The sequence below is a fragment of the Lampris incognitus genome, chromosome 3, assembly GCF_029633865.1.
Source record: "Lampris incognitus isolate fLamInc1 chromosome 3, fLamInc1.hap2, whole genome shotgun sequence".
In the NCBI taxonomy this organism is placed as follows: Eukaryota; Metazoa; Chordata; class Actinopteri; order Lampriformes; family Lampridae; genus Lampris; species Lampris incognitus.
The window spans coordinates 105,456,285-105,480,946 of record NC_079213.1 but is presented as its reverse complement, the minus strand read 5'-3'; the positions used below and the strand labels follow the sequence as shown (position 1 = coordinate 105,480,946).

General features: G+C 43.3%; 1 protein-coding gene across 1 annotated transcript in view; it reads left to right on the top strand.

The window, feature by feature from the left end:
• LOC130110714 (inactive N-acetylated-alpha-linked acidic dipeptidase-like protein 2) overlaps positions 1-24,662 on the top strand; it is a 402,779-nt gene that overhangs the window by 257,647 nt on the left and 120,470 nt on the right. The window contains exon 11 of the mRNA XM_056277895.1: positions 2,009-2,155. Coding sequence (XP_056133870.1) covers positions 2,009-2,155 — 147 coding nt within the window. The remainder of the gene's footprint in view (positions 1-2,008; positions 2,156-24,662) is intronic.

The window sequence follows — 24,662 nt, the reverse complement described above, 5'->3', positions numbered from 1 at the left end:
CTGGGGGACCCCAAGGCATTCCCAGGCCAGATTGGACATGGAGTCCCTCCAGCGAGTTCTAGGTCTACCCCGGGGTCTCCTCCCAGTTGGACGTGCCCGGAAAACCTCCAAAGGAAAGCGCCCAGGAGGCATCCTAATCAGATGCCTGAACCACCTCAACTGGCTCCTTTCGACGTGAAGGAGCAGCGGCTCTACTCCGAGCTCCCTGTGGATGTCCGAGCTCCTCGCCCTATCTCTAAGGCTGAGCCCAGACACCCTACAGAGGAAACTCATTTCAGCTGCTTGTATCCGCGATCTCACCCTTTCGGTCACTACCCAAAGCTCATGACCATAGGTCAGGGTTGTGTATAACCATAAAGTACACACAAGAAACATTGAAAACATAGTGAATACACTGCTTTCTACTTGTTAAAAGCTCACCTGCGATTATACTGCCAAGACTTCTGTCCTCAGGCTGCAGGCAGAGGGTTGTGGCTGGCTAGAGGTGCTCCGAAAACGACTACTATGCGATACTGGCATTTTTATCAACTTTGGCGAACTTTTTTGAAAAGATATGCTTTTGGTGACCGGAAATGCTGGCTTAGTGCGGCTGGAAGACCAAAACAGAGAATAAGATGTGTTTTTGAATTTATCTGTGTTAGCGTGGCTATACTCTTAAGAGGAACCCCCCTCTCCCTGCCCCTCCCTCCATCAGGGTTACCAGTTTCGTGTGACAAAACCTGCCCAATGGGCAATAAAACCAGCCAAGTACCACAACTCAAAATATGCACTTGCCAAACCATAAACACAGCTTTTACAGTCCAACAGCTTTTCTATCATTGCCGAATGTATTGTAATATCTACGAAGTAACACCATACATGTTTACTATACCAGCATTGAAAGCAGTTTTCCCTAAACAGTTCTTTCTGCTAGGTCCTATAATGGTCTTGTGTAATTAGATAACGTATATTATCATAAATAAAGACCAATTCACTGATGCACAAACTAACCTGTTGCTTTTCCTCTTTCTCCCTGCCTGGACAACATGAATGTACTACTTTTACTTCTACTTCTTCTTTACCACTTAACTTAGCATTTGCCGTAGTTTAGTCTGGTAGATAGTAAGTACCAGAGTTGCAATCATGCGGTGTTCGGATGAGGACAGAGCATTAGGCGTGTGTGTGTGTGTGTGTTTGTGTGTGTGTGTGTGTGGGTATGTCCCATGTCCACATGTGTACGTGCTGATCTGGAGTCAGTTTGGTAAGGCATAAACAAGGCTCAGCGTTTTCGGTTTTTATTTTTCAAAGGCATCCAACATGCCGAATTTCGCCACAAGAAGACACTGTTACGTAACCTCACATGAACAGGAACAACTTTTGGATCCGTGGAAACAAAATCCGGGTGAAAATCAGTTTAAAAATCTGGGTATTTTTCAATGAAAATCGGTAAAAACCGAAAACGCTAAGCCTTGGGTATAAATAAATCATTTCCTTTAAACTATGGATTTTTATTTTCGATATTATTCATGTCATTTGCATGCAAAGTAGGTCTACCCTACCAGCGGACAAAAAAAATTCAAGCCACGGCAACACTTCAAAAGTAGCCCAATTCCACAGGAAAACCACAGACCTGGCAACACTGCCCCCCATCTCCATCCCCCTTTTTCTCCTCTCTCACTCCTCATGTTGTCAGTGTGTTTCGTAAGGTAGTACTAGTGTGTGGGTGCTTTTCATTCCTGTTTATGTGTTCCAAAGTTTAACAATTCTCCAGAATATGGAGATGAAAAGCTTCATAAAGAGATAATTCAAAAGAATTCTTCACCCAGTGAGAGTGGATTTCAGTTGTTTCCTCCCAACTTCACTGCTGTTCTCCTTGTCGTTTTCCTTTCTCTTTCTGCCTGTAATTTTCCCCAACTTCGTCCATTTCTCTTTCTACATCGTCCTCATTCTTTCCTCCCCCTCCTTTCCCTCTTCCTCTCTCATTTTCATTTACATTCTTCTTTCTTTGTGTTTTCTCATTCTCCGTTAGAGACAGCTCCTCAGTTGTATTCGTGGTGGGAACTGCCCCGGACCCAACGTCAGCTCACTGCAGCTGCCAGGTGACATGAACTTCTTCGCCAACCGACTGGCTGTCCCGTCCATGGAGTTTGCCTTTGAGCAGACCAAAGCAGAGGAGGTATGATCACATCACACTAATGTACCACATTACCATTCATGCACTCTGGCAAAAACACTTGTGTGCCATATATGCCGAAGATCCTTGGACCAAATGAAATCAAAGCACTATGATTTTCATTAATCCCCTGTGGTTGGTTGGTTGTTGGTTGGTTGGTTACATGTTGTTGTTGTTGTTTTTTTAAAACATGGTTTATTTTCAGTTTTCAAACACAAACCAGTCAAACAATGGACCCTCAACTACAGCACACACCCCCACCCCACCCCCACCCCCCACACACACACTGTCCACCCACCTTCCCGACAGACCCATACAAAATCCCCCACCACACTCCCAACCCACCTGGTATGCCACCCAAAACAACATGAGTTAAGTTAAACCTTAACAAAAACTAACAAAGTAAACAAGTAACAACTATAAATTAAATGAACAAAAGAAAGGGGGAAAAATTAGCTAAAAAATAAGTAAATAAATAAGCAAAACAGAAAGGAGAATAGAAGAGAGAATATTGAGATTTAGATTGTAAGCCCATCAACCTCGGCCTCCAACCGAGTGTCTAACTCCTCCAGAAAGTCTAAAAACGGCTTCCATGTTGAGTGGAATTTGGTTATAGATCCTCACATGGTAGATCTGATCTTTTCTAATCTCAATTACTGTGTGACCTCTGCAATCCAACATGTGAAAGTACTGAAGCCCCCTTCCATTTGAACAGTGTCAATCTCCTAGCTAATAGACTGGTGTAGACCTACAGGTTTGCCTGAGTAGCATTTAAATGTGCACCAGCTGGAATGACCCTAAAGATGGCACTCAGAGGAGAAGATTCAAGTGGGAAACATAAAACAGTGGCCAAGGACTCAAAGATGGAACGCCAGAACCAAGTTAGTTTCAGGCAGGACCAGAACATATGTAAGAGACGGGCAGTGGATTATTTGCACCTGTCACATGTTGGGTTTTTAATATGGTTTAATTTTATCCAATTCTCTTTACACCAATGAAGGTGGTGCGCTACTTTGAACTAGATCATGCCATGTCTTGTGCAAATAGAGGAGGAGTGTATCCTCTTAATTTCCCTCCTGGATCCTCCACTTCCACCTGTGGTAGCACCCCATGCTACTCTTCCACCCACTGGCTCCATCTGTCATTGACACTCATCGGGACTTTTCCCCATACAGACTATTATTAGGCACTCTGCATCTCATCCACACGACGTATCTAATAGTAGAAACAACAACAACCGAATATCTGTAGCAAATATCTGCAATTTGTGCCCTATTGCTGCGTTCGCGTTGGTTTTACCTCTGCTTTGACGCCAAACAGTTTTGGCCTCTTGAACGTGAGCTCTCTTGGTAATAAGTCCTTTATCGTTAATGATTTTATTGTTTTTAAATAATCTGGACTTTTTATGATTACTGAGACATGGCTATCCCTCAGGGACACTTTTCCCCTGATTGAGGCTAGGCCTCCTGATTTCGCATATTTTCATATTCACAGGCCCTCTGGGGGTGGGGTAGCCTAGCTGTTCTTTTATAAGTTGGGTCTTAAGTGCCATCCTGTTACTTTTGGTAATTTCATCTCCTTTGAATTTTTATCTTTTTTAATCACTGGCCCTCCTCCTTTTTGCTGCATCTTAATTTATAGGCCCCCTAATTCAGTTAGTTTTATTTCTGGGTTTTCTGACCTTCTATCTATTGTCATGCCAAAATATGACAGAGTGTATGTCTTTGGTGATTGTAATATTCATGTATGTTACTTCACATTCTTGGATCTTATGGACACTTTTAACCTCATTCAATCTGTTAAAGAGGCCACACATTCCAAATGTCACATTTTAGACCTTGTACTCTCATCTGGTTTCTCTCTCGAGTGGCTTAATCTGGTGGATATGATTGTAACTGACCATAAAGCTGCCGTTTTCAAAATTCCACTACAGCTTGCTTTTCCTAGTCAGTATCCTAAAACACACTCTCACATTCTCAACACTTGCTCTACAGTTAAATACTGTGATGCTTTTAATTCATCATCCTTTAATCCCTCTATACCCCGCCTCTCAATCCAGATAGATGCAATGTCAAATTCATTCAGTGATCAGTGCCTATCCATCCTTGACCAAATCGCACCGTTTAAAACTAGGAATCAAAAATCAAATAACCTCCTCTGGCTGAACAATCACACTCATGCCCTTAGAAGACTCTGTAGAAAATCAGAACGACAATGTAAGGTCAATGAATGGGTGAATGGGTGAATGGGAGCTGAGCTGGAAGGCAAATCTCTCAATTTACCAGTCAATCTTCGTTCCAACCCTCACCTATGGTCATGAGCTTTGGGTAGTGACCGAAAGGGTGAGATCGCGGATACCAGCAGCTGAAATGAGTTTCCTCCGCAGGGTGTCTGGGCTCAGCCTTAGAGATAGGGTGAGGAGCTCTGACATCCAGAGGGAGCTCGGGAGTAGAGCCACTGCTCCTTCGTGTCGAAAGAAGCCAGTTGATCTGATTAGGATGCCTCCTGGGCGCCTTCCTTTGGAGGTTTTCTGGGCACATCCTACTCGGAGGAGACCCCGGGGTAGACCCAGAACTTGCTGGAGGGACTACATGTCCAATCTGGCCTGGGAATGCCTTGGAATCCCCCAGGAGGAGCTGGAGGGCGTTGCTGGGGAGAGGGACGTCTGAAGTGCCCTACTTGGTTTGCTGCCACCGCGACCCGATCCCGGAGAAGTGGCTGATGATGTGATGACGTGATGTGAATGGAAGGTCAATGTCTTAATTAGCACATAACACCTTTAAAAACCAAAATGTTAATTTACCAGAAGGCACTTAATGATGCGAGATCAGCATATTTCTCTAAACTGTTACCAAGAAAATTAATTATTATTAATGGTCCATCCGCTTCATTTTTTGGACCTGGTGTTTAGTTGAAAATATCTAACTCATTTTGTAAATAAGGTGGAGAATATCAGGTCCCAAATACAGCCTGGCCCTTTCATTCTTTCCATTCCTCATGTTAATTCTGCGTCTTTTACCCAGTTTCAACTAATTATAATTTCAGTGTTAGTGAGTACAGTCTCCAGTATGAACTCCTCCTCCTGCATCTTAGACATCATTCCCACTAAGCTGCTCAAGAAGGTATTTTCAACTGTTAGCCTGGTTATTCTGCAAATTCTTAATAAATTTTCGGCCTCTGGTTCTTTTCCAGACAGTTTTAAGCATACTATTGCTGAACAAATTTGATCCCTTGTACTTAAATAACTACAGGCCAATCTCCAAATGGTCTTTTTTTATCTAAGGTTCTGGAGAAATTAATTTAATCTCAACTGATATATTTTATGAACGCTAATATTGTTTTTAACAGTTTCCAGTCTGGTTTAGAGGACTTTGTAATACCAAGACAGGTGTTGTTAAGGTTACTAATGACCTACTGCTGACTGCAGATAGAGGTGACTGCTCGATTTTAGTTCTTTTAGACTTAAATGCTGCCTTTGACACAGTCGATCACAGCATCCTCTTACATCACTTAGAGACTTGGGTTGGCATCAAGGGGTCAGCTCTTAATTTATTATACTCTTACCTCGCAACAGAACTTTTTCTGTTCTAGGTAACTCTTCTTCGATGGCTCAGTTGAGTTGTAGTGTCACTCAAGGCTCAGTTCTTGGCCCCCTTCTGTTTTCTATATAGATGCTGCCCCTTGGCCAGGTCATTTAAAATCACGATGGTTTTTTACCATTTTTATGTTGACGACACTCAGTTATACATGCCACTGAAACCCACAGATCGTAGTGCCCTAGCAAATCTCACTTGCCTCTCTGACATTAAATCCTGGATGTCCGGGAAAAAAAATTATATTACTGATAAGTCTGGGGTATTTCTGTTCTGTCCCCTAAATTCCATCGACCCTTTTGGTACTAATCTTGGTGGTGTGTCAGGTAGTCTTCAGCAGGCTACTAAGAATCTTGGGGTAATATTCAACACTAACCTCAGTTTTTGATAATATAATCAAACATGTTCAGTCATGCTTTCGCCAGCTCAAGCTCATCTCCAAAATTAGTTCATTTTTATCAAATGCCGATCTGCAAAGCGTTGTACGTGCTTTTATCTATTTTTGGCTTAATGATTGCAACTTTACTCAGGTATGAGCAAAGGCTCCCTCCACTGTTTGCAGTTGGTACAAAACGCTGCTGTTCGGCTCATTACTGGAACAAAGAAGCATGACCATATCACTCCTGTGCTTGCCTCCCTACACTGGCTCCCTCTTATATTTTGTATTGATTTTAAAATTCTATTGCTCAACTTTAAGGCCTTAAACAGTCTTGGTCCTACATACATTTTTGATTTATTGACCTGGTATGCACCTGCTTGACCATTAAGATCCACAGATGGAGCCCTGTTAGTTATTCCCAGGTCTCAGTTTGTCATAAAGGGTGATCAGGCTTTTGCTGTTAAGAGCCCCCACACTATGGAACTCTCTTCACATTGAACTAAGACAAACCAAGTGTAACTTTTATTTTTGTGGAAGCTTTTACAAATGTTTGGTATTTGTTTTGATTTATTCATACTGTTTTTATTTTTACTCTTACTTATTTGGACTTATTCTTATTTTTGCCTTGTCTGGTTTTATTTCTTTGGAAAGCATTTGTAACATTGTTTTAGAAAAGTGCTATATAAACAAAGTTATTATTAATTGCTATATCCCAAGTTTTCTCTGGAATGGACATATCCATATAACTCTCCCATCAATTTCTTGGGGGGGTTCAAGTGGTATTTGGCCAAAAGTATCAGTTTTATGATAAAATTTACTGATATACCCTTTTTCAGCAGGATTAATTTCAAGAACTTGGTCCAGTTGGGTGTTTGGAGGCAGAACTGGGAAACAATTAAATTTAGATCAAGTAAAATCATGAATCTGCAAATATCTAAAAAAGTGACTTCGAGGTAAATTAAACTTCTCAGACAGCTGATCAAAAGACACAAAAGCGCCATCAATTAATGGGTCTTGCAAAGTGTATATCCAGTTGAGTTTTCAAAGCTCAAAGGCTCCATCAGAAATAGAGGGGATAAAAAAACTGATTTTTTTTTTGTAATGGGGGTACCAATACGAGGATCTTTACATTTGAAAGCCTGTCTAAATTGTTTCTGAATATCAATAGACTCACGTACGACTGGGTTATCAGTAAATTTGGATATAGGGTGAGCCCAAGGGAGTGCTAAGCAGAGAAGCGGGTGTAAAGATACATGAGAGACAGATGACATCTTGAAGGCTGCATAATGTACTCCTTGACATGAATAGTTTGCATGAACAATAAAGGGATGCGGCCTCTCTCCAGATTGGGGACTCGGTAGCAGGGAACAGTGTGCTCTGTCAAGCAGCTGTCTTTCTTCTAGTTGCAAAACATCTTTGAGCAGGCCAGCAATGAAGTCAGTTGAACATGGTCCCTCCACGCCTTCACATAGACCAATCATTCTTAAATTGTCCCTGCGTGACCTCCCCTCTAAATCCTCACACTTATCGAATAGGAAAGCCACCTGTTCAGTGAGACTTTGTAGCTTGTGCTCCAGGGATGTAGTCTCATCCGACCAGTGATTTGCCCCCTTTTCCAGTTCTGTCACGCTGCTAGACAGAGCCCCAGTATCAGCTCTGACTGACGCTTAGTCGCCATGCAGTTTGGTCTGTATTGATACAATTTCAGACCTCGGAGATGTTGCCAAAGCAAATGTCTTCTTTAAGTGATGTTAACTCAGATGTTAATATCAGCTCGAAGTGATTCAGTAGCACTGAGAACAGCATTGTTCGAGGTGATGGCGTTATCTTGGTCAGTGTTAGCCATCGCGTTTGCACCCTTAACACATTTAGTAGGCATAGTGCATAGTTATAATGTAGTACTCAAAAAGACGTAGTTGTAAAAAATATATCTATATATATACCACCAGAATGATTATATGTTCCCACCTGGATAAAATGGGTGATGTGGATACATAGAAAAGCACCGTTCATTTATCAAATTATTGAACAATTGGCAGAGAGCTCTAAAATCTTCTGCCTACCCTCTCATCGCACCACCGGAAGCCTGATTATGTGTCTTGATGGTTGATTGATTGGCTTGGTTGATTTATGCTATGGCGTGAGAGCACATAAATTAAATAGAAATTTCACTGCAAATAATCTGCCCGTCTAACAAGTGCTGGTGGTCTATCTAGTATTTTAAAACTATAATTGCTTCACTGCAATTAATTTTGGCGGAAAAATCGATGTTCTCCTGCCGAGAGAGCTGTTCTCCATTAGGCATTGCCCCTAACTGCCCTTGATGAGCAGGTCGGTGCCTTGCATGGCAGCCTCCACCATCAGTGTATGAATGTGTGTGTATGAATGGGTGAATGTGAGCCATACGCTGTAAAGTGCTTTGAGTGGTCGGTAGACTAGAAAAGTGCTATATAAATGCAGTCCATTTACAATTTTACCATTTACATGTACCAGTATGTATTTCGCAAGAGTTTCCCAACAACAGATATTGGAAAATTAACATCTTAGCCAATCAGCCTTGTGTTTCTTGTGCCATTAACTGTCGTCAGTGCCAGTTCCCCTTCATGGGCTACAACGATACAGATAATACTGGCCATTTTCTGTGTGCCGTAGAGATGCCTCCGCTATGATTAATACATAAAATAAGATTGGAAATCACTGAAATTTCCTTTTTGAATACCATCATGTATATTCACACATGGAGGATAACACATGGAAGAATTTGAGACACAATATGATGTTGATTTAATGTATTTATTTATTTTTTTATGATTTATATTTTTTAATTACCATTGACATGGTAAGCAGCTATTGATAATGTTCTCATCCTTTGTAATTAACCAAATAGTCTTCTGTTTTCATGTCAAGTGATCAAATTCTTCATTTAATAAGAGGGTAATTCTGACGTGGATTAAACACTCACAACTTGCCTCTCTTCACGTGAGACCAACCTTAAAACAGTCATGTTTGTATAAACTTAATATGACAAAAGACATCTTGTTTGATTGTAGTTTTTTTTGTGGGTGGGTGGGATTTTCCCTCCTTTTCTCCCCAGTTGTATCCGGCTAATTACCCCACTCTTCCGAGCCGTCCCGGTCGCTGCTCCACCCCCTCTGCCAAACGGGGAGGGCTGCAGACTACCATATGTCTCCTCCGATACATGTGGAGTCACCAGCCGCTACTTTTCACCTGACAGTGGGGAGTTTCACCAGGGGGACGTAGCTCGTGAGAGGATCACACTATTCCCCCCAGTCCCCACCCCCCCAAACTGGCGCCCCGACCGACCAACCAGGGGAGTCACTAGTGCAGCGACCAGGACACAGACCCACATCCGGCTTCCCACCCGCAGACATGGTCAGTTGTGTCTGTAGGGACGCCTGACCAAGCCGGAGGTAACACGGGGATTCGAACTGGCAATTCCTGTGTTGGTAGGCAATCAAAAAGACCGCTATGCCACTTGGACACCCGACTGTGGTTTTTAAATGGAAGAAAAACAACCTGTCAGCAAAGACACATCCCTGTCTGTTTTTGTAGCGTATCAGACACTTGTTTGGGACTAAAATCATCTGACAGGGAAATTATCAGTAGAGGACAGACAGTTTATATCACTGCAGTAATTTGATCATATCTTGGAGCCCCCTGTGTATTTTGGTAAGGACTGGATCTCATTACAACCATATGCGGCCTATAAGACCAATAGCTTCATTTTGTTATTATTAAATATTTCCTGATCATTTACCAAATCCGCCTTGACACGTTCCAGTTTGGTCTTAATACAAGCAACAAATACACAACATAGCATTTACAAATTATGCATGCCCCTATTCACTTCCATTGGCAACACTGTTGTTTGTTTTATTACCTGAGAGCAGAAATGGGGAGATTTAGCCTCAGCTAGGCAAGCCCACTCAAATTTAGAACTTCTAGCTGGTACAGCAACTCTATGTTTGGTGCAAGAGGTGTTAATAATGTTTATCTGCCCAATGGGCGTTGTCACCCTCTGATGATAACAGGGGGTGGAGGCAGGATTCCAGGCTGCCGGCACCATTTATTAGCGACAAGGCCAAATCAAAATTGAACTAAAGGGAGTTGAAAATCCTGGTCAAATGCACTTTTTTTCTGCATGAGCTCTTCCTCTACACAAATGCCTGTTAAAGCCCCATTCAAATGGGATCAGTTTCTCTAAGGAAGGTCAGGTAATATAATTTATTACAGTGTTATTCACAAAATTTAATCCCATCTGGATGGGCCATGGTGGTGTTTTTTTTCCCCTTCTATCCAAGTTGAGTCAGTTTTATTTGGACAGTCCATCCATCCATCCATCCATTATCCAATATCACAAGTTATAAATTTGCCCCAGTGGGCTTTACAGCAATACAACATGCTGTCCTTAGACCCTCACATCGGAAAAGGAACAACTCCCTAAAAAAAAAACCTTTAACAGGGCGAAAAAAATAGTCAGAAACCTCAGGGAGAGCAACAGAGGAGGGATCTCTCTCCCAAGACGGACAAACATGCAGTAGGTACAGTGGTTGATGCCCATGAACTTGTGTCTGTTTGTGAGATATAACTTTAGTCAGGAGAGGGCATTCCTTGTGATGTTGAGGGAGTATTCAAGGTGGGAGAGAAGAATGGTGTGGTTGATGGTGTCAAAAGCTGCAGTGAGGACGAAGGGAATGAGAATGCTTAGGTGGCCAGAGTCTACAGAGAGGAGGAGATTGTTAGCGACTTTAAGGAGGGCTTTTTCTGTGCTCTGAGCAGAAACTACGTTGAAATTGTTTGAAAAGGTTGTTGGAGATGAAGTGAGCTTTGAGTTTCTGACAGAATAGAGAGATCGGAGATAGGCCGGAAGTTGCTCATGATGTCAGTATTGAGTCCAGGTTTTTTGAGGGTGGGGGGGGGGTGACAGCCGCAAGTTTAAGTGCATGGGGGACTAAACCAGAGCTGAAGGAGGAGTTAATGATTTCTGTGATGAGTGAGAAGGTAGCTGGGAGACAGTCCTTAACAAGATTGAATTGGATGAGATCCAGAACACAAGTGGAGCTTCTCATTCCTACCATAGTTGGGGCAGATCCACTGGGGACATAAGGAGGAACTTTGACAGGGGCTGAGTGGTAAGGGGGGGGCAATGAGGGGAGGTGAAGAGGGCGGGGAAGTTGGTCAGGTTGCTATAGATCAGGTTTTCCCCATTTAGTTTTCACAAAGGGCCAAATCATGTCATGCATGCTAAGCCAAGGGCCAAAACGTCCGGGGTCCCCCCCCCCCCACTGCGCAAGCAAAAGTTGTTTTATGTGCAGATGTTGTTATTGCTGCTATTATGATTATTATCTCTGTTATTATCATTATTTATTATTATTATTTTATTATTTGTATTGTTGAAGGTAATCTGTGTAGGGAGATGCACTGTTAAACAGGTTGCCCTGCAAAGTCTTTCGAACTGGCACTAACAGGATTTCATTTGATGGCGTTCAGGAGTATACCAGGGAGCTGAGTGTGTGAATGAGACTGTTTTGATTTTAATGGGGGGGGGGGCAGCTGATCAAGATAGGAGGAGAGTGAGTCATTATAATAATTGACAAGTTCAGAGGGATTATCAGACAGCGGGGGAGGGGAGTTAGATATTTTACTGGCAAGAGAGGCAGAAGGAGCTGATCGGTAGATAGATTTGAGATGTCTGGAGGATATTATGTGTTCTGACTTTTGGGACGGGGATAGGGATGTCAATGTCGATTTTGATTGTCAGGTGGTCAGAGATATTGAGGTTGAGGCTGGAGAGTTGATGCATTGTGAGACCAGTGGAGCAGGACCAAATCCAGGATGTGGCCATGGCTGTGAGTGGGGAAGTTGATATGTTGTGTGAAGTTGAAGCAGTTCCAGGAATTCTACGGCAGATTTACAGTCAGTGTCATCAATGTGGATGTTAAATTACCCAGGAGGAGAACGGAAGGTGAGATGGCACATAGAAGGGTCAGAAAATCAGAGAAGTCAGAGAGAAAGGAGGGCTTTTGCCTGGGGGGGGGGGGTAGATAACGGCAGTGATCAAGGGAGTGGGACCAGAGAGTTTGAAGGCAAGAATGAGTGGCAGTAATGGAAATGGTGGTTGCTTTAATGTCATTCCTGTAAACAGCAGCAACACCACCTCCTCGCCCCTCAAGACGAGGTTTGTCAATATATTTGAGTCCTGTGGGTGTGGTCTGGTTTAGTGAGAAATAGTCCAGTAGTTTATGCCAGGTTTCAGTGAGGCAAAGGAAATCACAGTTACTGTCAGTTATAAATTCATTCAGAATGAGGCTTTTTTTATTGAGAGAACGAGTGTTGAACAAAACCAGTTTCAGATGAAGTTGCTTTGTGATAGGTTTTGAGGACTTAGGAAGAGGCCGGAGATTGGATTGCTTCACATTCCATGTGTTGTGGTGACGGTGAGGGTAATGATGTCTGATGGGAATACAGTCAGGCATGAGAAGAGGTCGAACAGCAGTGTGATCACACCACAAGGGGAAGCTGGCGTGAGCGAAGGATGCAACAGTCCTTGTTATGGGCAAAGGGGAAGAAGCGGATTCAGGAAGGCACGAGCATGATATAAACAGTCAATCACATGTCGAGGACAGAACAGCATGCTGCAAATTAGCAGCAAGCACGAAACAACCTAGCATGGTCAGGTGAAGACGGTCTCTTCTATACAGCGAGGAGCACTTCCAGAGCAAGTCACAGTTATGATTAAAACCAGTTTTGTGTGCTGTACTCACAGAATGGAGCCAGGTGTGGCGGCTGAAAATTCTGCTGAAATGCTCCACACCGTGACCTAGTGTGGGAATTGTGCCAGAAACGAAAGCATTTTTTTCCACGACTGTTGAGGAGATTGAAAAGATGGATGAAATCGCCTTTTGTCAGCTCGGACTGCTGACGGGCAGTGTCATTGGCGCTGACGTGGACTATTACTTTAATTATTGTGGGAGATGAATCAAGGCATTCTGGGAGTTTCTCCAGAGTGTCAGGGACAGTGGCTCCAGGAAACCTGCGCGTGACCGCCTTTACGAAACAAATGTTTCGGACTATGGAGTTAGTGATGATCAAGGTAGTGAGGGGGAAGAGAGGAGTGGGTGACTGATTGACAGTGATGCCAGGGACAGTCTTGGGAAGGGATCAGTGTTGTTGAACGTTGGTGATGAATGTTGCCTGAGGAAGCAGTATTGGGACTGGGAGCGACCAACCTGCCCGAACATGGAGGAGGATAGTGCAGGGGGACCTATGCGGGACAACCCGCAGCGGCAGCGGGAAGTGGGTTGACAGCCGGGGAGTAGCCCCCGCTGGAGCAGGGACCAGTTCCACGTGGGACGGGGCAACATCGGCCACGGGAATAGTATTGGCCACGAGGGCTTCAACAGGGTGAGCCGAGACATCAGTCGGTAGTATGGTAAAATGACATAAGAGGTATATGGGCGAAGGTGAGGCCGCTCGGGGTTGCTCTGTCTTGCCATGTCTGACTACCACCTCTGACCAGGTAGCCTGTGAGCTGGGAGTGGATCAGGAGGAGGGCTGGCAACAAGATGATGGGTCCCAGATGATAGTGTCCGAGAATGCATAGTCCCTAACCCTAACTCCGGATCGGCAGAGGGGGTGGAACAGCGACCGGGACAGCTTGGAAAAGTGGGGTAATTGGCCGGATACAATTGGGGAGAAAAGGGGGGGGGATTCCCCCTCCCAAAAAAATGAAAATCTCACGACTCAGGTAGAGAGGTTACAAAGCCCCTTAAATTCTAGGCCAACATGGGTACATGTGGTTAAAGACTCTTGACAACTCCAGTTTCAGTTTTTGACCTTTTTGCTTGAGTTTTCCTCTTCTGTTCAATATTATAAGCACACAGATGCGTATGCAATCCACGGTTTACATAGTTTAGCTTATTCATCCTTATATGCCCAGGAAGCAGAGTTGTGGTACTTGTAATGTGTTCAGAAGCCACCAGATGTTGTGTACCACTGTCACGGTGATTGAGACGAGAGCACGGTCAGCTGGATATTTGTTTTCTGGTTTGGCGTCTGTTTCTCTCATTCTCTCAACTCAGGCAAGTGTCCTGCAGTTGAGAGTAAAAGGTAATCATGTGAGGTTTTCGCTTGGGCACAATAATACTACAAACAAATTCTGCAAAACCAGTGAGGAACGATACAGAATTGTTCTTCTCCAAGCAAAGTAAGCCTGTTTTAAATCTCACTGACAAAACACAAAATTACTGAAGTATTTGTAGAGAGAAAGACATTTTATTTGATCTAAGGTGTCCAAATAGACCTTTAAAACATGATAAGTTAAACAGGTTTTAGTCATGAATGCATCCATCCATCCATCCATCCATCCATCCATCCATCCATCCATCCATCAATCCATCCATTATCTTAACCGCTTATCATGCTCTCAGGGTCATGGGGATGCTGGAGCCTATTCCAGCAGTCATTGGGCAGCGGGAAGGGAGACACCCTGGACAGGCCACCAGGCCATCACAGTGGAGTTTGCATGTTCTCCCCGTGTCTGCGTGGGTTTCCTCTGGGTGCTCCGGTTTCCTCCCATAGTCCAAAGACATGTAGGTCAGGTGACTCGTCCGTACTAATTGTACCTGGGTATGAATGTGTGTGTGTGTGTGTGTGTGTGTGTGTGTGTGTGTGTGTGTGTGTGTGTGTGTGTGTGTGTGTGTGTGTGCGGGTGTGTATGTGATGGCCTGGCAGCCTGTCCAGGGTGTCTCCTCGCCTGCTGCCCAATGACTGCTGGGATAGGCTCCAGCATCGCCACAACCCTGAGAGCAGGATAAGTGGTTCGGATAATGGATGGATGTCCACATGATATTGCAATGAAAACAATGTAGAAAAAAGAGTTCGAATTCAGGAGACAGGCTTGTTCTGCCATTTAACAACTTTGAGCTATATATATATATATATATATATATATATATATATATATATATATATATGTCATGTATATACACATATCATGTCCCCGAAGTTGTGTATGCCTTTTCGCTCAGAGACATTAGGATTTATAAAAAGTAGACAGGAGGTAATGTCTTGATGCATGTTCAATAATCCAGAAAGTTGAATCAGTTCATCGGGACACAGTGTTTATTGAGAGAAACATTTCATTACTCATCCAGGAGACCTCTTCAGTCTCAACTGACTGCAGGTGTCCCCACCCTTATAAACAATGCAGTTGCAGAATGACCAAATCAACAATTGGTTTCATATGCAAATTGCCGTGAACATTAACTGGAACTATAATGACCATGTGTACTACTCAGAGGATCGGGGAATAGTTGCAATCACAGCATTGTAAGATGGTGACAGGTGTACTCTTAGCCCATGCCCCCTCATTTCAGGGATGGTCGTTCCCTCTTCTCATACATGGCCTCTTTGACTCCCCGTTCAAACCAGCGTTCCTCCCTGTCAAGAATGTGCACATCCTCATCCTTGAAAGAGGGGCCACTGGCCTGTAGATGGGCGTAGACTGTGGAGTCCTGGCCTGATGTGTTAGCTCCTCTGTGTTGTGCCGTCCTCTTGGCCAGTGTTTGTTTGGTTTCCCCGATGTACAAGTCACAGCTATCCTCCTGGCGCTTAACAGCGTACACTGTATTAGGAGGCAAGACTCCTGCTACCGCCATGGAAGGTTTGAGCCATGCTGACACGTATTTTCGAAATGGTGAAAAATTGAGACTCCAATAACCATGCGGTGAAATAAAGTGCAATGGCCTTTTCAGGCATCAATTTCACTCTGTCAACATAGAATGATCCTAGCTTTATCTGAAGTATTAAAAAGAGCCTACATTCACATATGTAGGGAATTTGTGTTGTTCAGTCTGTGCAAAGCAGAATGTGTTTACCCTCCAGGCAGAATTACATTATGGTTTGATTATCTGTATGAATTGTGCATAATTAATTACAATGCTTACAAGATTTAATCAATGTGACAGTGTTGTCAGTGGGCTATAAAGGGGTATGTAAAAGTGATACGCAATGATGCACATTGTTGGGCTTGTTCCATTAGTGGAAGGGACAGTGCGGCTCCTTAAAGGTTATTGGTGATGTTTGGATGACACTGGTGTTGTGATGCTGTACAGTCCACAAAAAGGTGGACTGTACAGCATCACTGTACAGCACAACAATATGTGTCATATTGTTTGTGCATATTGTGTTTGTATATTGGGGAATAGAAAAAATTACCCCCTCCCACCTCCCTCAAGTTTAAGTTTTATTTTGTCATATACACTTAAAAATACCACGTACCTTCTGTCTACGTTTGGTTTGACACTAGGAACTTATCATTCAGCAGGTTGCAGGTGATTAGAGAGCCTGCTAAGTTTAAATCTAGTGCGGATGTGGAGTCAAGTAGTTTAGTTAATATGTTTAGTCAGGGAATTTCTTATAGTATAGATTATCATATTGACAGCTTTGTCTATAACATTGAGACCATCTCCCTACCCTGTTGTATTGTTCCCAAGCTCTCCTCTCCTAAATGTGTGAATCACAATAATCTAATAATCATTCCTAACAAGGCCTCAAGAGGCCTACACCGTGGTTTAACGACAAGACACGTGCTCTTAAATGGGCCTGCAGGAGACTGGAATGTAAATGGTGAAAATAAAAATTGGAAGTTTTTTACCCATCTTGGCATAAATGTTTATTGAAATAAGGCATGGGTCCCTCTCCCCCAGCCATAATAGATTTCGCTCAGTCCAGATTGTGATACTCTATCGACCTCCTGGCTCTTATTATTTCTTGAAGAATTTGGACAGTTTTTCTCAGGTCTTGTTTATTCATTCTGATGAGATTCTAATTACTGGTGATCTCAATATTCATCTGAATAAGGCTGCTGATCCTCTACGTAAAGCCTTTCTGGTGCTTGTTGATACTTTTGGGTTCATTCAGTTTGTTCAAGAGTCAACTCATTGCAGTGGTAACACCCTTGATTTGGTTTTATCTAAAAGGATAGCTATTTCTGATCTGAATGTCTTGTCAACCACATCTGCTGTGTCAGATCATTCTCTCATCAAATTTGAAGCATTATTGGCCTGTCCAGTTAATGTCAGCACAGATATAATTGCCACTCACCACACTGGTCCCTCCACTGTAGGTGCATTTGGCCAGCAGCTTGACTGAAGTCTTGGCTCCTTTCACTGTAGTGACTGACGAAAATTTCACAATTGAATTAAATGTGGTCCTCTCTAGTCTCCTCGATTCAATTGCACCTCTCACTGCCAGAGCTAGGTGACTAAAGAGGACTACACCCTTGTTTAATGATGAGACACGTGCTCTTAAATGGGTCTGCAGGAGACTGGAGCGTAAATTTTGAAAATCAAACTTGGGATTTTTTTACCTATCTTGGCATGAGTGTTTATTGAAGTACAAGCATGCTTTATCTGCTGCAAAAGCAGTGTATCTCTTTCACTTAATCAATATTAATAAACATAACCTCAGATTTTTCTGACACTGTATCGAAACGTGCGGCATGGTGACGCAGTGGTTAGCGCAGTCGCCTTACAGCAAGAAGGTCCTGGGTTTGAGCCCTGGGATAGTCCGACCTTGGGGGTCGTCCTGGGTCCTCCTCTGTGCGGAGTTTGCATGTTCTCCCCGTGTCTGCGTGGGTTTCCTCCCGGGGCTCCGGTTTCCTCCCACAGTCCAAAGACATGTAGGTCAGGTGGATCGACCATACTAAAATTGTCCCTAGGTATGAGTGTGTGTGTGTGTGTGTGTGTGTGTGTGTGTGTGTGTGTGTGTGTGTGTGTGTGTGTGTGTGTGTGTGTGTGTGTGTGTGTGTTTATGTCAGCCCTGTGTGTGTGTTTATGTTGGCCCTGTGTGATGGCCTGGCGGCCTGCTGGGATAGACTCCAGCATCCCCGCGACTCTGAGAGCAGGATAAGCGGTTCAGATAATGGATGGATAGATGGACGGATGGATGTATCTAAACTTACTGAAAAGCAGCCGTCTATTAGCTGCTCACCATTCATGGCCCATGAATTTCTAGATTTTTTCTGCAGTAAGGTTGATGAGAGCATAAACAAAATTAGTTCTTCAGCTCCAGCTACTCCTGCACATCATCTTACCAAATTCATATCTCTGAGTCACTGATGGTCCTTGTTATTATTTTGAGACTATCTCTCTTGATACTTTGACTAAGCTCTTGTCAGCTTCTAAACCAACTATTTGCCTACTTGGCCCTTTACCGGCAAACTTTTTAAAGACCTCAAGCCTTTCCTGGGACCTATGATGCTAGACATTGTTTATTTATCACTTACTACTGGCACTATTCCCAGCAGTTTGAAGACAGCAGTGGTTAAACCTCTACTTTAAAAAGCTGCACTTCGATCCAGGGTCTCTTAATAACTATTGACCAGTCTCTAATCTTCCATTCTTTTCTAAAGTACTACAGAGAGTTGTGTATCAACAACTTTTGACCCATATAGAAGATAACCATCTTTATGAACCTTTTCAATCGGCTTTCAGGGCCTGTCACTTCACTGAAACTGCTCTGACCAGAGTGGTGAACAATCTTCTACTAGCTATGGACTCTGATTCCACTTCTGTACTTCTGCTACTGGACCACAGTACAGCCTTTGACGCCATTGATCCCTGTATACCATTAGACAGAATAAACTGTAATTTTGGTGTCTTTTGCCTAGCTCTCTCTCAACTTAAGTCCTACTTATCTGGAAGAACATATTGTGTCTGCTATAATAATATTACACCAAAATTCTCTGACGTTAAATATAGTGTACCTCAGGGCTCGGTTCTTGGCCCTTTACTTTTCTCTCTTTATATTTCACCTCTTAGCCAAATTATATGTAATCATGGAATAAATTTCCTTTGCTATGTTGATGATACTCAGCTGTATATGCATATAAGGGCTGAGTTCTGCTTGGCTGCTTTGGAAACTTGTATGTCACTAAATTTTCTTTAAATTCGGATAAAACATGCTAGTCATTGGCCCTGCTAGACACAGACACCAATTTGATCAAGTAACAATAACAATCGACAACTCTGATTTGACGAAGTGTGTCAGTCAAAAATCTTGGCGTTATGTTTGAGCTCAGCCTTTCCTTTGTTAAGCACATTAAAGAAATCACCAAGACTACCTTTTTTCACTTTTGTAACATAGCTAAAATTCAGTCTTTCTTGTCCATGGCTGACGCAGAGACTGTAATACATGCATTTGTTTCATCCAGACTTGATTTTTGTAGTGTTCTGTTTTCAAGTCTGCCACATGCTAGTACTAAAAGTCTTTAGATGGTTCAGAGTGGTACAGCTATAATCCTGACTAAAACTAGAAAATGTTACCATATTACACCAATTCTCGCCTCCCTTCATGGGCTTCCTATCCATGTTAGATCAGACTTCAAGGTGTTTCTGCTGACTTATAAAATCCTAAATGGGCTTGCCCCAACATATCTGTCTGATCTCCCGATGAGATTAAAGTGTATTGTTGACTATTGTAAATGTTCTCTTCTCTCACATGTTGTTCCTCTGTCTCTGAATGATGTCTTCTCCTTTCTCTTCTTCTGTGTGTGTGAATGGTGTGATGTGAGTCTCCCTTGTGTGCACGTGCAGTCTGTCCTCCTCTCAAGTCTCCATGGTGATGGTGGTTGCCAACTGGACACTGCTTGGCATCCCCCTCATCACATTTTCTTTTTATGCATCTTATAAATCCATATTAATTTGTTATCCTTTTCAATTTTATATCCTTCTCTCACTCAGACATGACTAATGTTTTGGGTTTATTTTTTTCAATTTGAGGCATTAATTGTAAAGCGCTTTGGAAAAAAAAGCACGATATAACTAACACCTCTTTTTCCTGAAGGGAGGAGAGATGTTCCTGACCCATCCGACATGCAGCCAAATGCTGGTGCATTTAAACAGTACTCAGATATGACAATTAGAATATACAAGTTAAAATGATACTTAGTGAAAATGTTTAGTTTGTTTCAACAAGTTCTTTTAATCTGGTTTCAGACAGTACATTTTTTACCCTTTTTAGTGCAACATAACATTATTCACAGCCTTCCCCAATTCACTGCATCCCAACCATAGCAGCCATCAGAATACAACCCAATGTCTCTGCAGCATTGGCTGAATTCAAATCATTCATGTGATCTTGTGTCACATGGGCCTCACTAGCAGTGAGCTGGATTGTTGTCATTATCAAGATAAGGCAGGAGGCTAAAACAAGTCATCAACAAAAGTGAAAAGCAGGAAGAGAAAGAAAACTACTGCAGCGCTAAATGTCTGGCACACAGGCCGTAAATAAACATAGACAGAACACTGGCATTGCTTTCACATGCTGCCACCGTCTAGCAGACGCAAAAAGGCTGAAAGGTGGTTGAAAAGGATTGGTTATCGCTTGGCTGAAAGTTTGCTATCTAGTTTGCTGAGTTTTCTAGTTAGCAAGTTAGTGGAGATTATTCAGGGTTACCAAGACTCAGACTATACCTGCTAGTCATTTACCCTGATGCTTAGTACATTTTGATTCCTAGTGTGCCTTTTCTTTATGAAAGATGAAGTAATTAAGATTTTCATCTTGAAAAATAGGAACTAAGTATGTGCAAATCCAGAAAACATGAGGGTGCAAGACAAAAATTGCAAAACTAAGAACAAATCAAAACATTACAGAATGAATTAATTTTTGGCTAACATTTCAGTGTGCAGACCTTACTCCTTTGTTCTAGCTTGAACAATAGGAACAGAGGAAGAGTATATGACTTTGTTCATTTGTGCTTATCTCACCCTCAATACATGAGCACTGGCAGCCTCAAGATATCAAACTTTGGTTTATTTTTCCCCCTGCTAGTTTGCAAGATGATACCTACTACTACGACTACTTTCAATTGCTCCCATTAGGGGTTGCCCCAGCAGATCATCTGTTTCCATTTCTTCCTTTCCTCTGCGTCCTCCTCTGTCACACCAGCCATCTGTATGTCCTCTCTCACCACATCCATAAACCTCCTCTTTGGCCTTCCTCTTTTCCTCTCCCCTGGCAGTTCCATATTCAGCATCCTTCTCCCAATATACCCAGCATCTCTCCTCCACACATGTCCAAACCATCTCAAACCTGCCTCTCTTGCTTTGTCTCCAAACCGTCCAACCTGAGCTGTCCCTCTAATACACTCATTCCTAATCCTGTCCTTCTTCATCACTCCCAATGAAAATCTTAGCATCTTCAACTCTGCCACCTCCAGCTCCACCTCCTGTCTTTTTGTCAGTGCCACTGTCTCCAAACCATATAACATAGCTGGTCTCACAACCATCTTGTAAACCTTCCATTAACTCTTGCTGGTACCCTTCTGTCACAAATCACTCCTGACAGTCTTCTCCACCCTGCCTGCACTCTCTTCTTCATCTCTCTTCTGCACTCCCTGTTAGTTTGGACAGTTGACCCCAAGTATTTAAACTCATACGACTTTGTCACCTCTACTCCTTGCATCCTCACCATTCCACTGTCCTCCCTCTCATTCATGCATATGTATTCCGTGTTGATCCTACTGACTTTCATTCCTCTTCTCTCCAGTGCATACCTTCACCTCTCCAGGGTTTCCTCAACCTGCCCCCTACTCTCGCTACAGATCAGAATGTCATCCGCGAACATCATAGTCCACGGAGACTCCTGCCTGATCTTGTTCATCATCCTGTCCATCACCATAGCAAACAAGGAAGGGCTCAGAGCCGATCTTTGATGTAATCCCACCTCCACCTTGAACCCATCTGTCATTCCAACCGCACACCTCACCATTGTCACACTTCCCTCATACATATCCTGCACCACTCCTACATACTTCTCTGCCACCCACAACTTCCTCATACAATACCACTCCTCCTCTCTTGGCACCCTGTCATATGCTTTCTCTAAATCCCCAAAGACACAATATAACTCCTTCTGGCCTTCTCTATACTTCTCACTCAACATTCTCAAAGCAAACATCACATCTATGGTGCTCTTTCGTGGCATGAAACCATACTGCTGCTTGCTGATCATCACCTCTCCTCTTAACCTAGCTTCTACTACTCTTTCCCATATCTTCATGCCGTGGCTGATCAACTATGTACTTCTGTAGTTGCTACAGTTCTGCATATCGCCCCTGTTCTTGAAAATCAGTACCAGTATGCTTCTTCTCCACTCCTCAGGCAACTTCTCACTTTCCAAGATTGTGTCTAGTTAAAAACTAGTTAGAATCTGGTTAAAAACCCCACTACCATCTCTCCTAAACATCTCCATGCCTCCACAGATATGTCATCAGGACCAACTGCCTTTCCACTCTTCATCCTCTTCATAGCTGCCCTGCTAATCCACCGCACTTCCTGAGTCGCTATCCCCACATCATCCAACCTTCTCTCTCTCTCTTATTGTCTTCATTCATCAGCTCCTCAAAGTACTCTTCCACCTTCTCAACACACTCTCCTCACTTGTCAGCACATTTCCATCTCTAAAGATTCTAAAGTTTCTATAAAGTCTCTAGTTTGTAAGATGATGCCATTTGAATGAAATTATAACCACTCGCCACAATTTCCATCTCTAAAATTTCTGTAAAGTCTCTAGTTTGTAAGATGATGCCATTTGAATGAAATTATAACCACGCTCCACAATGTCAATGTCGTCATGTTTATTCAGTCTGGAAAGTGGGATATGACTGTAAATGAGCAATCAAAAACCCTACAGCTCCAGCAGGTATTTTCCTAGATGGTGGATAATTTATGTATACTAGAGGCTGGATTGTGTGTGTGTGTGTGTGTGTGTGTGTGTGTGTGTGTGTGTGTGTGTGTGTGTGTGTGTGTTTCCATGAGTGGGTGGATGGGCGGAGATGGGTGGGGGAGCATATTCGCGTTTCCCTTTTTGATATGCTTCACAGACGTGTCACATGAAATCTTATTATTGAAGGCATAGCTGTCACTTATTTTCCCCTTCTGCTAGCTTGGTATTTCAAAAAACCCCAGGCAGCCCTTTAAATTACAGTCTCTTATTTATGTAAATACACTGTGATTAGACTGTGAAATATGCTATATGACAGATTACATAAATTTACACAGGAACTATTAACACCGTGAAAAGGACTCAGAGTCATTATTTTCATCCTCTCCTCGAAGATATTTTCGCAAAAAGCTATCAAAGCCACCTGTCTGACCAAAAGCATGGTCAGTCACAATGAATTGACTCTATTTTTGTTGTAAATAGGGGAAAAAAATGGCTGACCATCCACAAATCTGAACCAATGACTATGTGATGCCCCTGGATAGGAGATCAGAGCCCTCTTTTCCACTTCCTCCATAACATTAATCTCCATTAACATTCTGAATGTCTCTTTTCTCTGACGGGGAGGGGCCTGTCCTGTCCTGTCCATTATGCAGCAACATTCATGTGAGCCAGTAGCCCTCGCCTCTCTGTCATGTGCTCCTCTGCCACTTAGTAAAGAGTACCACTTGAGCAATCCTGTTGTCAGTAGCTCCCTTAGGATATGGTCACAGTTTAGAATTCATTCTGGATACAAACTGTCTCTTCCATCCCTATTGTCTGTAATCCTGTCTTCGCACCTGCCCTGTTAGTTTCGGCGTTCCACCTGTACGCTACCCAGACGCCCAATATGAAATATTTCTATTCAGTGTTTCACTGCTTGTATTGCTCCAGGAGCATAGAATAGAATGGGGCATCCGGGCGGCGTGGCGGTCTATTCCGTTGCCTACTAACACAGGGATCGCCGGTTCAGATCCCCATGTTACCTCCGGCTTGGTTGGGCGTCCCTGTGGACACAATTGGCTGTGTCTGCGGGTGGGAAGCCGGACGTGGGTATGTGTCCTAGTCACTGCACTAGCGCCTCCTGTGGTTGGTCGGGGCGCCTGTTCAGGTGGGAGGGGGAACTGGGGGGAGTAGTGTGAGCCTCCCACGTGCTCGTCCCCTTGGCGAAACTCCTCACTGTCAGGTGAAAAGAAGTGGCTGGCAACTCCACATGTATCAGAGGAGGCATGTGGTTGTCTGCAGCCCTCCTGGGATTGACAAAGGGGGTGAAGGAGCAACCAGGATGGCTCAGAAGAGTGGGGTAATTGGCTGGATGCATTTGAGGGGAAAAAAGGGGGGGAACCCCCCTCCCCAAAAAGGAATAGAACAGAATACTCTTTATTAGTCATTTTGTACATACAAATTAAATTTACTTTCTGCATTTAACCCATCCTAGCTGTGTAGCTAGGAGCAGTGGGCAGCTGCCGTGCAGCACCCGGGGACCAACTCCAGTTATTTCTTCCTATTGCCTTGGTCAGGGGCACAGACAGGAGTAGTAACTCTAAAATGCATGTCTTTTTGATGGTGGGAGGAAACCAGAGTGCCCGAAGGAAACCCACGAAGAGAACATGCAAACTTCACACAGAAAGTACCTGGGACGGCCTGGGATTTGAACCCAAGACCTTCTTGCTGTGAGGCAACAGCGCTAACCACTGGTTCACCATGCCACCCATTCTCACCATATGGTATCCTAATGTTTACCCCACCT